The 15,839-nt window shown below is 48.9% G+C and overlaps 1 protein-coding gene across 1 annotated transcript in view; it reads left to right on the top strand.

The window, feature by feature from the left end:
- NFATC2 (nuclear factor of activated T cells 2) overlaps positions 1-15,839 on the top strand; it is a 77,831-nt gene that overhangs the window by 35,806 nt on the left and 26,186 nt on the right. Inside the window, exons 7-9 of the mRNA XM_077786977.1 lie at positions 6,942-6,997; positions 7,784-7,910; positions 9,426-10,124. Of these exons, the coding sequence (XP_077643103.1) occupies positions 6,942-6,997; positions 7,784-7,910; positions 9,426-10,124 (882 nt within the window). The remainder of the gene's footprint in view (positions 1-6,941; positions 6,998-7,783; positions 7,911-9,425; positions 10,125-15,839) is intronic.

Below are 15,839 nucleotides of genomic sequence, written 5' to 3'. Positions count from 1 at the left end.
GGAGGTGCTGCCTGTGCCCTTTGGACTGGGGCAGCTGCCAGGGCCCCCAGGTGTGGGCATCCACAGTGACCAAAGACACCTGCCCGGCTCTGGAGCCCAGCACTGGTGCTGGGCACATTGGATGTGTCCTGGCCAGGGCAGGCTCAGGCTGGGGTGTGCAGTGTGGGGCTGCTGGGCTGAGCTTTTGTCTGCACAGTGCCCGAAATGCTGGAAACGAGCCATGGAATGTGTGCCAGGGGATTCCAGGAACCCTGCAGGACACGGTGGTGGGATGGCATCAGGGCAGGTTTCATGTGAAGACGTTGCTGCTGTGTGGGTTTGACGGCAGGATCACAATCTTTGTGGGAGAGGTGAAAGGAAATTCCAACTCTGTCTACAGCAGTGCTCCCCTTTGTGCTAGGTCAGCTCCTCACTGTGCTCCAAACAGGGAGCTGAATCCCTTTTTGTATTCTGACAGTTTGGTGAATGGTCCAAAAACTCCTGGGGAATGCAGAAAATAGCAAATGGTTTTCAGCAGCTAACTCTGTGAACTTAATAATGCAACATTAATGGTGCAATCTTCTCAGGCAACTTCAAGATAAAATAGATAAAAAGCTTTTTAAAAAACTGTCAGTGTTTTCCCAGGTTCATTCAAAAGAGATGTTTACTACTTGAACAAATAAACAACTTTAAATATTGAATGTGAGGGTAATGGGTATTAATTAGGAGGATTGGTTTGCCTGGTTCTGCTGTGCAAATTAGAAAGTTTCAGGGTAATTGGGGCCTTTGCCTTGTGCCTTTCCTTGCTGCTGTAGCTGCTGAAAGCCAGCAAACCTTTCTCCCCAAAGGTTTCCTCCTGGCTGGAATGTGCTGCCTGCCCCAGGTGTTCTTGTAATCCTACGGGGCAAACGCCTGACCAGGGATTCCAAAAAAACACTGCAAAACAGGAAAAAATCTAGGGCTCACACAGAGAAAAATGCAGGAGAGTGTGGCTGCAGAAACGGAGTTGCTATAGCTGTTGGAGACTCAGCGAGACAGGGTGGAATCCAGTGTTTTGGAAGGTTTCCCCGTATGACACAAGATTTTGGAATTTTACAGCTGGTAAATCCTTATTAACACAGGCAGCCACTGCTGGCCTGGATTCCCTGGCTCACTCTTTACAATGGGGGCGCCTGATGGAAGTGTGCCTGGTCCTGATTATTCAGCTTAATTGTTTAGGGAGAATATTAAAAAATAATCATAATTCTTGGCATAAACAAAAGGCAGAGAGACAAGCTCCCATCACCTGTTGACAGAAAATTGATCATGAAGAAAGCTGGCATGGGGAGTGGAATTCCCTGTTCTCCCACTTAGTCATCGCATCCTGGTGTGACTCATTTTATTACATGGAGGTTCCCAGTGGTTTTATTTTGAGAGAAGCTTTTGTTTAATAATTTATATACACACACACACAAACACACTTATAATCTTAAAAAAACAACAAATCTATTCTGATGAATTGGCATAAGGAATCATCTGGAAGAGCTCTGGAATGAAATACTGGTCCTCCTGCTTCACTGTTCAACTACTGTATTTATGTTTGATTTTAATGGGAATTGAATTCCTCAACAATAGATGGGGAGAATTCGCCTCTAGACTTGTTCTCACTGTGCAAAATGTCAGATTTGGGGCTGGGCTGCCTGGTGGATGACTAATCCATTGCCCTTTTACCTCCCAGACCTTGCCTTGTATCTCCAGCCTTGGTGACTCAAACTTCTGTCCTCAGTGCAGTGAAGGCACTGGCCTCTGCTCTTAACAAACAGAGCTCCATTAACTGCAGTGGGCAGTCTTGCTTCAGGAAGAAAAAGGAATCCATTAAAATGAAGCTCAGGAATAAATTTAATAGCTCTACTCTTCATGAGTTTTAAATACCCTCATGCTGTGTTTGCTGTAAGGCTTGAAAATTGTTTCGAAGGAAGAGCTTAGAAGGAGACAACTGCTCAGGACCAGATGCTGAGCAGCCTCGTGCTGGCTTGAAGCAGGGTAACTTCCCAGCTGGAGTCAGAATTTGTCCCTGAATTTGTCTGGAATTTGTCCAGAGCAGCAGAGATTCTGAGTGAAGGTTCCTCGTAAGGTTTCTGCTGCCCAGAGTGGTTTTGTCCTTTTGGAAACCATTCAGTGCTCTCCCTTTGTTCTTGGGGTGGCTCTAAAAACCCTTCTTTGTTTCCCAGAGATGTCTGTCATCTGCTGATAAAAGCTGACGGAGATAATTGCTGTGCTTTTCTGGAAGGCCTTCCAAGAAACAGAGGGAATGGGGACAGCTCCCCGCAGGCCCAGGGGGACTGTGCAGAAATGTGCAGAACTGTGCAAAAATGTGCAGAACTGTCCAGAACTGAGCAGAACTGTTCAGACCTGTGCAGAACTGTGCAGACCTGTGCAGAACTGTTCAGAATTGTGCAGAACTGTACAGAAATGTGCAGAACTGTGCAGTCAGAGCCCTGCTCCTCTGGTCACCAGGCTGGGTTTCTCTGGGGAACCAGTAACAGGTTGTTCATTAAGTAATTTGTGTAATGCTTGACTGAAAAGCAGTGTACAGTTGCAGGCCTAAAATCACATGCAGGCGTGGAATCCCATCCAGAATCAGCACAATAGTATATTTAGTCTTCAGCTGCAGAGAACTGCAAGGAACATTTCCTGAGCCTCTCAGTCCATCAGTCATGCTTGTTCAAATAAAGCAGTAAGTTTGTTTCCCTGCTAGTTACTGACCCCAAAGCCATGAGTAAGGGATCCTGAATAATGTGTAAAGGCTGTAACTGGTTCAGAAAACCTTTAATTGGCTAATTAAAAAGAGTCCTATGAGGGGCTGCAGAGAATCACCCCCAATGTTCCTAATGCAGGCTGACATTTTGATTTCCCCCATTTGAAGCAGGACTCTGGTGCGATCGCAGTTTGACTTAGGAAGGGTAGAATTACCTTCTTCCAACAACTCATTCATTCCCCCAAAGAGTGCTGACACAGTCAGATCTCTCATCGGGGTTTAATGCTAAGTTTCACAGCCCTGAAGCAGCACAAAAATCTCTATTTCCTGAACATTTCACTGACCTGTGGTGTTAAAGACTTGCCAACTAAGACAAACCATTAAATGAGCAGGGAACCACAACAGTAAAAATACTGCATGAGGCAGCCATGGCTGGTAAGGCCTCAGGGTCTAAATCCAGGAATATTTTATCATCTTGAGAGCAAGTGCTGCCCTTTGCAGAGGCAGGGACTGAATTCCCTGCGGTGGAGGCACAGTTTGAAAGGCACCACACACACACAGACCTGCCTCTGGATTCCTCAGTGGTCCTTTGCAGCTTTCTCTCCTGCCCATTGCTCAGGCAGGTTTAATTCTAGGCGATAAGCAGCTATCTGCACTTGTAGACTTTGGATTAAATTATTAATCAAGCTGGGGTTGACTCTTCTGTGTCTCCAAGCAGGAGCTGTTTGTCCCTCTGTGGCATGACAGAATTGCGGGGTAATTAAGGCCAGGAGGGATCTCTGGGGGGTTGAGCACAACCTCCTGCTCGAAGCTAAACACGTTTCTGGTGCCAGGCACCTCCTGGGCTCCAGGGAAGGGCCTTTGGTGTGGCAGGGTTTGTGCTGGGGCTGTGCTCTGCTGTCACATCAGCCTTAGGATTTTTAGTACATCCTTACAGTCACAATCCCGTTTTCATTGAGGGCTTTCTCCAAACATCCACTTTAATTTCCTCCTAAAAAAATTTGGGTTTATGCACATCATAAAGGTGATAAATGTGTTGACAGTTTGGTGCAGGTCTTGTCTATTCATAATTTCCTGAAATGATCCTGAGACTTCTCAGTTTATTCCTCCTGCTCTCCATTAGTTCCCAGAGTGTGCATAATCTGAAGTTTTCTTTTCATTACTAGGAAAAAGAATAGGTTAGAGAGACTTGTGAATGCAGTTGTATTTTTCATTTTCCTCACAGCCTCCCTCATCCTTCTGCCAAAAGCTCCCCATAATGTGCATATCCAGAGCGGTTAAAGGAAAGGCAAATATTGATTGTCTCGAGCTAAGGCGAAGCAGTGAGACAGATGGAGCCACATCATCATATTGAAGCATAAAGGTCAGGAGTGAGCTGCAGAGTGCTTCAGTTCACCAGGGCTCAAAGAACAGGGATTGCTGCTGCTGACAGATTTGTTAGAAACCTGTTGAGCTGCCACAAATATGGAATCTATCCAAACAGAAGCATCTATCATTGTTGGAATTATAACCCCAAATACGTTTGTTTCTTGTTTGCCTTTTCTCATTCTTACTTTTGACCCACACAGACTCTGGACTCAGCCTGAACATCATTTGATTTTTATGGTTGGCTTCTTTAGCTTTTAGTGCAATTTCAGTGGTTCAGTTACTAAATCAAACCCCCTGTGGTTGTGCTTGCATGTGTTCCACAGGCTCCTTGAATGTGCCACATGACTTGGAGGCCCGTTTCTACTTTAGTTTTTACATTTTGGATCAACAAATCCTTTTGATTTCCACCTTCTTTGTGAAGTTAGTGCTGTTGCATCTGCACAGACTGTTTGAATTTAGCAGTACAGAAACAAAGATGAAAACATTCTGCCTGGAGCAAAACCAGTGTCAAACATTCCTGCTTGGCTGTCTTTGTTGTCAGGACATCTTCATGTGGCATTGCAGAGACAGCTCTGGTGTGTGTCTCTATCAGAGCTCTCACTTTATGATGTCTTTTCTTGTTTCCTTTTCCCTGCTCTTTCCTTAGAGAACTCTAAAAAATTATCTTTTGGGGTGTTTAGGAGTGTGGGGAGGTTCCTTAACACACACTGTGATGGTTTCTTTTCTCTAAGGTCACCTAGAAGAGGAATCTCCCCATTGAGCATTAACTGCCTCATAATCAGACAAGGATTTGCTGGATTAAGACCCCAATATTTTGGCTCCCTCTCCCTGTTTCTGCCTCAATGGCAGCAAGGAGCTGGCTGCACTAACAGGGGTACAGGCTGAGTATAGCAGTGGCCAAAGTGGATGCTTATGTTAAATGGCATTAATTAATGGAATACTTCCCATGCCTTTGCAGCAGCCCCTTGGGGTGGCAGTGGCACAGCTCTGCTGAGGCCATCCCAGCCCCAGCAGCCACTCAGCCCCAGGGTAGAAAACACACCTGGAGGGAACTTCAAAAAAGGAGAGGGGAAACTGGGAGTTGTTCAGTGTTCCCTCCTTGAGCAGGAGCAGCTGGAAGCCTGGAACCTCCTGATGGGGCCACACTTCCAGCTCTTTGGGATCTCCTGATGGGCCCACACTTCCAACTCTTTGGGATCCCCTGATGGTTCCACACTTCCAACTCATTGGGATCTCCTGATGGTTCCACACTTCCAGCTCTTTGGGGTCTCCTGATGGTTCCACACTTCCAGCTCTTTGGGATCTCCTGATGGTTCCACACTTCCAACTCTTTGGGATCTCCTGATGGGGCCACACTTCCAGCTCTTCCCTGGCCATGCCCATTGCCCAGGGAGGGTTGGGGTGAGGGAGCCCAGCAGGGCGGGTGCTCCCTGGCCCATCAGCAGCCCCAGGAGCCCATCCCGAGGGAGGGAGGGAGGGATGGGAGCCCTGGCCTGCAGGAAAAGCTGCCTGTCCCCAGTGGGTGTGAGCAGAGCTGCCCAGGGTGGGTCTGGGCAGGTGAGGTTCTGTCCCTGGGGGCCCAGGGCTGTGTCCTGGCCACAGCTGGGAAGAGGCTGCCCAGAGAGCCCAGCACATCTGTCAGCTCATTGTCTGCGCCCAGCACAGAACAAAGAGCACAACAACAGAAGAAATGCAAAATGCATTTAAAAATACCCTTTCATTTCCCTTTTCGCCAGAAGCAGAAGTGCTTAAATAACAGAGGACAAAAGCAGCTCTTGCAGGACTTCCAAGAGTTGGGAAAAATAAAAAGCTCTGTGAGAAGAATTGGGTTTAGGAGATCTCCCCCCTCATCCTGCCCAGTCTGGGGAACCCCAGAGCAGGCAGAGCTGCTCCCCCTAAAGCTGACAGCAGCTCCTGGCTGCAGCATTCCCAGTCCATCAGGTCCTTGGGATATCTGTCCCTTGGCCAGCTTAAAAGCAAGCTTTCAGAAAGGTATGAAGCAATTTTCCCTCCCCCATCAGTACTTTCCTGCTGCAAATTGCTTGGCTAAAAAGCTCAATGGAATGTGAAAATCAAAGAGGTAAAGATAAAAAAAAAAAAGGAAAGCACTGCAAAAAATGTTTCTATATTTAAGGAATACTTGTAACCAGAGGAAGCACCCATTCTGTAAATGAGTGTCCTGCCACTGCTGATACACTCTTACAGCACCAGGGTTACTGTGGTGGTTCTCCATACAGGGGGATCAAATTTGATTTTCCTCTCTAAATGCAGTTTTGTGTAGCTCAGGGTGGAGACAAGCTGCATGGATGCAGTGGTTAAGGGCAGCAGAGCTTGCAGTGGCTCAGGGCAGGGCTCTCCACATGCAGTGGAGTGCTCCTGCACTGAGTACAGTGAATATTTGGTGCTTTACCACGGCTCTAGGGCTCTCAGTGGCATTCTGTGGGAATCCAAGTGGTCCTGGCTAAAAGCAGCAGAAAGTTTGCTGAGCTGCTGACCCAGTGTGACCATTCACAACTTAGGTGACCTCCTGATGCCCTCCAGCAGTCAGGCTGGACTCAGGCCTGGTAAAAAGCAGATGTTGCACCTGTGCTAAATATTTCATTCCTCAGCTTGGCTAATTTCTACATAAACATTGAATTTTAATATGTATGTAAGCTCTTTCCTGGCGAGAGAAGTGTTCAGTGATGTGTTTAAATGAAATGCTGCTGCTTTTGGTTAGGACTGGGAAGGTGCTTGAAATAAAGTCCATTTTGAGAGCTTTGCTAACTGAATGCCCTTGATTTGTCTCTCTATTTTTTAATGTCTATGATTTTAAAAAAACAAACACAATGAGGTTAATGTTGTGATATTCTTCTAGATGGGCAGCAGATCTGGGAAATGGAGGCAACAGTGGACAAGGACAAGAGCCAGCCCGTAAGTATGGACCACTGGGTGTCCTCTCCTGCAGCTGCTGTGCACAACTTGTGCTCAAGGGGAGCTTCCAGGGGCACCCCAGGAGCAGAGAGAGCAGCAATGCCACGATGAGCAAGTGGCAAATGCTGCAGCAGTGCCTGTGCTGCAGCGATTCCTGCAGCAGTAACCCCCCAGGATTACTGGGTTCTGTCCTGTGCCAGCCCAGGCTCTGCAGGCTGCTGCCTCCTGTGCCAGCCCTGGCTGCTGGCTCCAAATCCAGCTCTGTCCTGCAGGGTTTCCAGTGCTCTTTGGAGGGAAGGAGCCCCTCTGCTCCCCTGGCTTGCTGGGACCTTGCTTGGGCAGCAGAGCTCTCAGGAGCCAGCAGTGGCACTGCCATGGGCCGTGCCTGCCTGGGAGGCAGCAGGACAAATCAACAGCCTACAGAATAATTGAGTTATTCCGACAAAAAGAGGGAATTCTGCAGTGCAAGCTCCTTTATCAAGCACTGTGGGATTAGCAGAGCTTCTGCATTTGTCACCATTTCATGTTTTATTTGTAGCTGAGACTTCTCTCTCCAAGTTCAGGACAGCACCAAGTGCAGGAGGGATACAGTCCATAGAAACCAACTTGTCAGTACCAAAAATCTTCTGGTCTTTCACCATCTGCTCCTTTTTCCTCATACCCTTCTTTACAGGGGTGAGTAGGGAGATTCCTCTTGCTGTGGAGGCGTAGCAAGGGGAGCTGCACACAAACCCTGGCCAGCCCCAGGTGCTCATCCCTTCCTGTGCCCTGTGTTATTTATTTCAGAGCATGCTTTTTGTGGAAATACCCGAGTACAGGAACAAGCACATCCGCACAGCCGTGAAGGTGAATTTCTATGTCATCAATGGCAAAAGGAAAAGAAGCCAGCCCCAGCACTTCACCTATCACCCAGGTAATTCTCAGGGGCAGAGCCACTTGTTATCCACGTTCGTGAACAGGATTTGATTTTCTGCTCTGTTGTTTTCTTGCTGTTCCTTGAGGATCTAGATGTTGCTAATTTAATTCAGCACTCGACAGCTGCTTGGTTTAAAAGATGCCTGTGATTGATGGTCAGGAACTTCCATCAGTTTGGGGTGTCAGTTATCTGTTATTTGGGCAATGGGCTGATGCTGCCCCATTCACTTGGTGGAAGTTGGCCAAGAGTCTCAGTGGGAACAGGCTCAGTCTGGGACATGGTGTGACCCTCAGGAAACCACGAGTGTTGCCTTCTCTGATGTGTCCAGCAATAAGAAAACATCAGATCTGGGAAAGGACTTGGGATGGAGGAAGGCAAGCAGTATATACTCTTCAGAGTGAGGCTAGCTGAGAAAAATAGAAATGCTTTTGTGATGTTCTTCCTCTGGGGGATTGGTGAGCCGTGTCACAATAAATATAACAGGATTACTAATGAGATTCCCAGAATTTCTCAGCTTTGGCTGGGGGGAGAATATTGTGAGAAAATCAGAGTATTGTGTTTGTGGAAAGCAACGAGTATAAAATAACAGCACCAGATTTTATGCAAGCTTCAAATGATGTCTTAATTTGACTTGTCTCTAAGGAAAGGCAAACATTAGTTCAGACTCTTTATTTTGCTCTACACCAGCCTGAAAATCTCTGGTCCTCTCCATGAATTTGTGAACTCGATAGGATATCACCAATGTGAAGGGTTTGTACAGTTGCTAAATTGTGCTGAACAGTATTGAGAAGCACACTTCTATCTAAATACAATCCCTAAAATAGACCACTTAGGAGAAGGAATCTTTACTTCCAGACAGGAATTTTGCATGACCATTGTGTGGTGTTTCTGTAGTGAGTTTTGGGGAATATGTGACAAAAAAATCATTGGAAATGTAGAGGACCATCATTTTCCCCACCAGGATTCATACAACCCTTACTAAATCATGGTCTTTTAAATGATGGTGTCAGACAGGTCTTCAGCTCTCAGCACCGGGGAAACTTTGTACAGCAGAGACAAAACTCTAAAATAGTTCAGCTCTGCCTTTGGTCACTTGTTAAATGTTTGGCAGAAAGATGGAGAATTGTTTATGTCCTGGGATTTCTATTGATTCAGTCTCCTTTGAGATGGAAGTATTGCACGAAACACCTGTCTATGACTTCTTATTTTGTCTGTGTTCCTGAATGGCCCTTAAATGAATTGAAACAGGGGCTGAAGTGTTGAATTTTTCAATGTTAGCAATTAGTGGTTCACTAGTACATTAAAGATTTTTCAAGAATCTCTTAGCACAGAGTGCTTCGAAGAATCTTTGTCGTGTTGCACGTGGGTGATTTATTAAACTCGGTGCTTGTGACATATGAATTTACGCACGCAAATCTTGTAAAAGGCTTAAATCTCTTATTGCTTCAAGGAAAACCTCTCTGTTTCTCCTCAGCTCGTTACGAATAACGTCCTTTGCATGCTTTATTCTAGTACCATCCATCAAAACAGAGCCCATTGATGACTATGATCCAGCCCTAATCTGCAGTGCAGTGCACAGTGCTCTGGGGACAGTAACACAGCCTTACTATTCACAGCACACAATGGCCACCGAGTCCCCTTCCTGCCTGGTGGCCACCATGGCTCCTTGCCAGCAGCTGCGCTCGGGCCTCTCCTCTCCCGACTCGCGGTACCAGCAGCACAGCCCGGCCGTGGTTTACCAAAGGAGCAAGAGCCTGAGCCCCAGCCAGCTGGGCTACCAGCAGCCCGGCCTGGTGGCCACGGCCGTGGCGGATGCCCAGCGCTCCGTGCTGGTGCACGCCGCGTCCCCGGCCCAGAGCGTGGCCGTGCTGCAGCCATCGCCGGGCCAGCCGCCGCAGCAGCAGCAGCAGCAGCAGCAGCCCGCTCCCGTCATCCACTACTCGCCCACCAGCCAGCAGCTGAGGTGCGGTGGCCACCAGGAGTTCCAGCACATCATGTGCTGTGAGAATTTCCCCGCCGGCGCGGCCCGAGGCGGGCAGCCCCCAGCCAGCCCGGCGCAGAGGCTCAGCCCCGGCTCCTACCCCGGCGTCATCCAGCAGCAGGCGGCCCCGGGCCAGCGGGCGAGCAAGAGCAGCGAGCAGAAGGACGTGCTGCCGGCTGGAGTGACCATCAAGCAGGAGCAGAACCTGGACCAGGCCTACCTGGATGATGGTGAGCGCTGTGCCCCGCTCAGGGCGGCTTGGCTGGAGGGAGGGTGAGGTTGGAGCTGTCAGTGTTCCTCGGCGCGGTCCCCTTTGGTGGGGGGGACATCTGCTGTGTCAGGCTGGATTTGGGAATTCCTGAGGTGCGTTTTTGGCTGGTGGCAAAGCGCTTTGGCCGCTCAGCCCCAGGACCCCTCTGCTTGCTCCGTGCCACGGGCTCGGCTGCCACGTTGAGCTGGTCCCATTTTGTCTCCCTTTGCCGAAGGTTCCATCACCAGCTTGGGAAATGGCAGATCTGAAATGACACGCACTTCTTAATTATTTTATTATATTTCTTCGTATCAGGGCAAAGTCCACTTTGTAAAATGCTCTTGTACATTTTGTACCAAAAAAAAGCCCATTGAGCAATCTATCAAGGCCTGTAATGAATGGGGTAGTGCTGCAGGCAAAACCATTGCAGATGTTCTAGATGAACAGTGGGACATTGATAAGTTAAACAGTGCTGTTCTTTTGTGGTGAGTCAGCTGATTTAGCCTTTAGGAATGAACACAACTTAGAGTAAAGCTTTCTTTGAACATATCCTGCTTATTCTTAGGTAGGCAGCTATTGGCAGTCTGGTGGATTGGTTCTTTTATTAAAGCATGTTTCAGGCAGGAGGAAATCAATGCAAAATTAATGGTGCAGCTGGACACTGCAATCACAGAGAGCAGCAGCAAACCCAACACTGATTTTAGTGGGAGCAGAGCGAGGCTGCTGGAAATATTGCTGCAAATGCAGGATGTTCCTGTGCAGGAAGTGCAGATTGTCACAAATGGGAGCTCTGCTCTCCTCTCCGTGCAGGCAGTGGCAGGCTCCATCTCCTGGGTGTGCACCAGGATGTGCTCCAAGCACCCAGCAGTTTGGGATTGCTCCTGCCCTTACCTGCACTTGTGAAATTGTGCCTGTGAAAGTTCTGCTCTCCTCAGCTTGGGTCCTGAGTGCTCTGTGTGGTGTGCAGCCTTCGCTGCTGGCTTTGTGGGCAGAGTTTGGATGGTTTCCTCTCTTAGCTGTGTTTGCAGAGTGGTCGATGCAGCTTTGGTGCCATTGCAGTAAAATCTGGAGAGTTTTTACTGGTTCCCTTCTCTGGGCAGGAGATTCAGTGGTAAATTTAACTTGGGAGATCCACTTTTCATTCAGAGAATTGGGCATGATAACAAAGCAAGAGAATCTTTCTGACAGGAGAACTGAACACTGTTATTTAGGGAAGCTGAGAGATTCTTCCATGTTTTTAAAAATACTTGGTAAACACCTTGTAAAAGAAAGTAAAAGAGAAAGCTTTTACTTCAAGATTCTGTCTTCAAAGTCAAGCTGTAGTCCACATAAGTTAATTTTCCTGGTTTTGAACCAGGCCAGTGACACCCAAGTGCAGCACAGCTCTCCAGGAATGCACTCAGCCTCCCTGCTGAGGGAGCCACCAGGCAGGAGAGCAGCAGCTCAGAATGAAATCCAGGCTTCTCCTTGAATCATCTTGACTTGATTGCAGTTAGAGATTGCTTTATCAGTCGTGCCACCCATGTCAGGCCAGGCAGGATGGGCCAAGTGCAGCCTCTTTACTGACCTCAGTGATCTGATATCAGCTGGAAGTGTGACTTAGAGAATTGTGATTTACTTTAGGGCTTTGCAAAGCGTTTTCATTCTGAAACGTTCAGGACTTGAATTGAAAAGCCACATTGTTTGCTGCTGGGGAAAAGTGACTCAGAACATAACAAAAGCCATGTTTTTCCTGACTAGAAAGTTTGGGTTTGTGCTTTATAGTATTAAAAGAAAGCAAACCTAAAGGATTATGGAGGCTTTGCCCTTAAATCCCTTTTATCCAGAAAGCTCTTGTGAGATGAAGTGAGCTGTGAGGTCCTGCAGTGATTTTCACGGGCAGACACGGAGCTGCTGCTGGCCCAGGCAGCCTTGGCATGAGCCAGCTGCTGCTGCTGCTGCTGCTGCTGGGCTCTTGGGCAATCACTGCTGGTGCCTCTCACTTCCCTTTGCTCTTCCTCCCTTCCCCCATCTTCCTCCTCCCCCTGCCTTGTTCTCCTTTCTCCAGAGTTCTGCTGACATCCAGCTTTCGTCCCTTCGCTCTCGTGGCCTCCTCTCACCAGCCCTTGCCCGCTGCCTTCATGGCTGACCCACAGCCTTGGTGTTCTGGGCTTTGCTTCTATTCTGAGCTTTGCCACAACTTGTGCAGTGACCTGGGCATGGCAGTTCCTCATTCCTGGAGCTGGTGCCTCTCAGAGTGGGCACGCTGAGAGTGCTGGGGCTGTCCTGGCAGTGACCGGGGCAGAGCATCCCAAAGTGACACCCTTGTCATTGCCTCTCTCAGCTCCCTGGAGTCCCTGCTGGCAGCACCCCTCATTGTCTTCTTCTCCTCCCTGCTGTAAAAAGATGTTATTTGTCCTTCCTGAGACTGTGGCTTGGCTTTGCTCAGAGCCCTCAGTGCTCCACAGGGCACAAACACAGGAACTCAGCACATTTAACCTGCCTTGAAAAGGAGGATCCCAGGCCTGCGGGCTCTCAAGGTTGGGTGCAGCCAAACCAGCCTGGAGCCAAAGGCAGGTGATGGCAAGTATTTACCATCTGCTGATGGGTTTTGCTGTGTGCCAGGAGAGCTTGGTGCCCAGCTGGTGCCCTCCCCAGCCCCTTGGTGATGGTTTCAGCAGAGCTGTAGCAGGTTTCTGGCCCTGCTGCAGATGTGCAGAGCTGCCACTTGCTTTCTGGAAGGAGACACTGGCCCCTGTGCCCGGGGAGGAGGTGCCCAGCCCAGCCTGGGGTGCCTCTGCAGCTTCCCAGCCTTCCCCTCGCAGCCAGAAGGACAAACCAGGCTCACAGGAAGGAAGGCTCCACTACCAGTCAGAGAGGGTGGATTTGGATATGCACCCATCAGGGACTGATGCAAGTCCAGCATTGCCACACATTGCCTTCACACACCTACTCCTCCATGTTTCTCTGTGAAATTTGTGTATCTGTAACTTTCTGATAGCAAATACGGGGAGGAATCCCCAGAGGAGGGGACTGTTCATGAATCATGGCCAGGGAAACCTGTGTTACACACCTCTGCTCAGAGATGCATTACTGCTGGAATGACTTTGGGGTGAGGAGAGTGTCAGGAGTGTCCCTGAGTGTAGGAGACCCTTGAGGATACATCAGGTGCCCAGGCCAGTGCTGGCGGGCAGGGATCAGCCTCGAGAGATCAGCATCTGCAAGTGAAAGCCATGGGGTGACAGAGTGATAAGCTCCTTTCAGCCGAGGCCTCATCTTAATATTATTCATAACCAAACCGCCCACGAAGGTAAAAGTTACCCAAACAATCGCATAAATATGTTGACAAACAAAATGTAGTTCCTCCAGCGCCCTCAGAGCACTGAGATTAACTCTTTACAGCACAAAGCCAGCTCAGAATGTAGTTCTTGGCAGCACTGTCTGCAGGCCCTGGTGGGGCAGGGGCGAGGGGGTGAGCAGGGCTGGGGCACCGACTGTGCTCCTCCTGCAGACCACTGGGCTCCTGTGCAGCTCCTGTGCAGCTCCTGTGCAGCTCCCCAGCTGGGACACAGACATGGGGCTCAATTCCATGCACAGACCATGGCTGTGCACTCATGCTTGTGTAGCTTGAGTGTTACCAGCCTGCCTGCCTTAGATTGAGATCTTTTCAGTTCAGCTGTCAGGCTGAACTTTGCAAAGAAAAATGATTGTCATTGTTCAAATAGTAACTGTCTAACCACATCTGACACTCCGAAGTCTCTGCTGGATACAGCAGCTCTAAATTATTTTTGGTGCACAGTGATCTCCCCTGAGGAGGAGAGGAGCGAGGTTTAGGCTGTGTCGTGGTTTATCAGGCTGCTGATCAGCAGAGATGGTTTATAGTGAGCTCAGGTATTTCGCAGAAAACTTCAGGCCTCAGATATTTCTTTAGAAAGCGGCTGTGCAGGATGTGCAGCGTGGTCCTCACATCACCCAGCACTCCAGATCACCTCCATGCCAAGCTGCGTGCTGCCTTGTGCAGTTTTACTCATCCAGCAGCACTCAGGGTGTTACATCCCTGCATTTCCTTCCTGTGTTCTTCCATTGAACAGTGAGAAAACCCTCAGCCTGTGCCCATGCACCGTGGCATGAAGTCCACATCCCTTCTTCCCTTCACCTCCAGCAGGAAGCTTTCTTTTCTCTTCTGGCCAGCTCTGTTCTCCTTGGGCAGGGAGACATGAAATCCACATCCCTTCTTCCCTTCACCTCCAGCAGGAAGCTTTCTCTTCTTTTCTGGCCAGCTCTGTTCTCCTTGGGCAGGGAGTGCCCCCAGGACACCCTGTCAGAGCCCAGAGTGCTGCTGCCAGCCCGTCCTGGGGGCTGTGGCTGGGTGCTGGCACATCCTGAGCACCCTGCCAGCCCTGCCCGTGGCTCAGGGCTGGCACAGGCAGCTCCTGCCAGCCGGGGGTTCCAGAGGGAGCCCCTCTGAGCACTGAGCTGCACTGGCAGTGCCAGGGGGCTGGAGGGCAGTTGCTTTTCTCCTGAACCTGGCTTGAGCCCGTGCACAGGCAGCACAGAGGATGCTGGCCCCAGGGACACAATTTGGGTCGGTTTGGAGTTGTTTGCATCTCGTGTCCACACACAGAGTTAAGTAGCAGGACAAGGCAGAGGGGACTGTTCTTGTTTCCTGGCATTTTAGACAGGGGTGAATTTGAATCCTACAGACGGGCTGGGGTTCAGTTTCGAGCAGCTATTTGCATCTAAAAAAGCCATGCTCTGTTTTTAATTAGAACTCCTTCTCATAGAAGGTGTGGTCACTTCTGCTCAGGCAGAGTTTGACTAAGAGTTAAGCCTGTATGTTCTCCAAAACATTTTGCTCAAACACTCTAGCAAATCTCTGTATTCATCAGGCTCATTCCTGAAGCTCTGACTCACATTATTACAGATTTTCTGTTCTCTGCTGGGACCTTGCAGCACTCCCTCGGTACACTGCAGCTTTATTTTTGGATCACTGCTCTTGTGGGTTTGTGTTAGGATCTCCATGCCCCTGTCCTATGCCTTGCTTTTCTAGAGGCAATGTAAAAAGAGAAAAAGCCATCGTTCTGCTCCCAAAACCCCAAAGTCTGCTGGCAGGAAGTAGAAAGATTGCTCTGTTAGGAGGAAGGTCTGGGTTCAGTCTGAGCTTGGTCTTTCAGAAAAGTATTTAACTTCCCTGTGCTTCAGCTTACCATTATTAAAAAGTACCTTATCCTTCCCTCTTGTACAGTTAGGCATTAATTAATTTGTGTTAGCAGCACACACAGATTCTCAGAAAAAACCCTACACTTGTATACCTGAATATGAAGTATTTGTATTGTTATAGCAGGCTTCATCTGATCTTCTTCTTCTTCACCTCTAGCAACAATTCGGTGTTTAAAAGTTGAGACAAATCCAGCCCCATTTGAAGACTGCCCTTTCCCCAGCAGCCCCAAAGCATGCAAACCAAAACAAAGCGAGAAAAAGAAAAACCCATACATCCCAAATCAGCAGTGGAGGAAGGAAGAAAATGAATCGAGTGATTAAAACCATCGTTCCACTGGCACCCCTTTGTTCTGGAGCTCAGGAATCTTTAATTGGTGCAGTCAGTGCCCACGGGCAGTTGTGTCACAAAGCGTTTCCTGTGGAGGAGCACAGGAACATGCAGAGCCCATTGGGAGCCCAGGGCTGCACGAGGGGCACGTGGGCACTGCTGCCTCCT

This window comes from Lonchura striata, chromosome 17, assembly GCF_046129695.1.
Source record: "Lonchura striata isolate bLonStr1 chromosome 17, bLonStr1.mat, whole genome shotgun sequence".
NCBI lineage: Eukaryota > Metazoa > Chordata > Aves > Passeriformes > Estrildidae > Lonchura > Lonchura striata.
The sequence above is the reverse complement of the archived record's forward strand: the minus strand, read 5'-3'. Positions and strand labels throughout refer to the sequence as shown.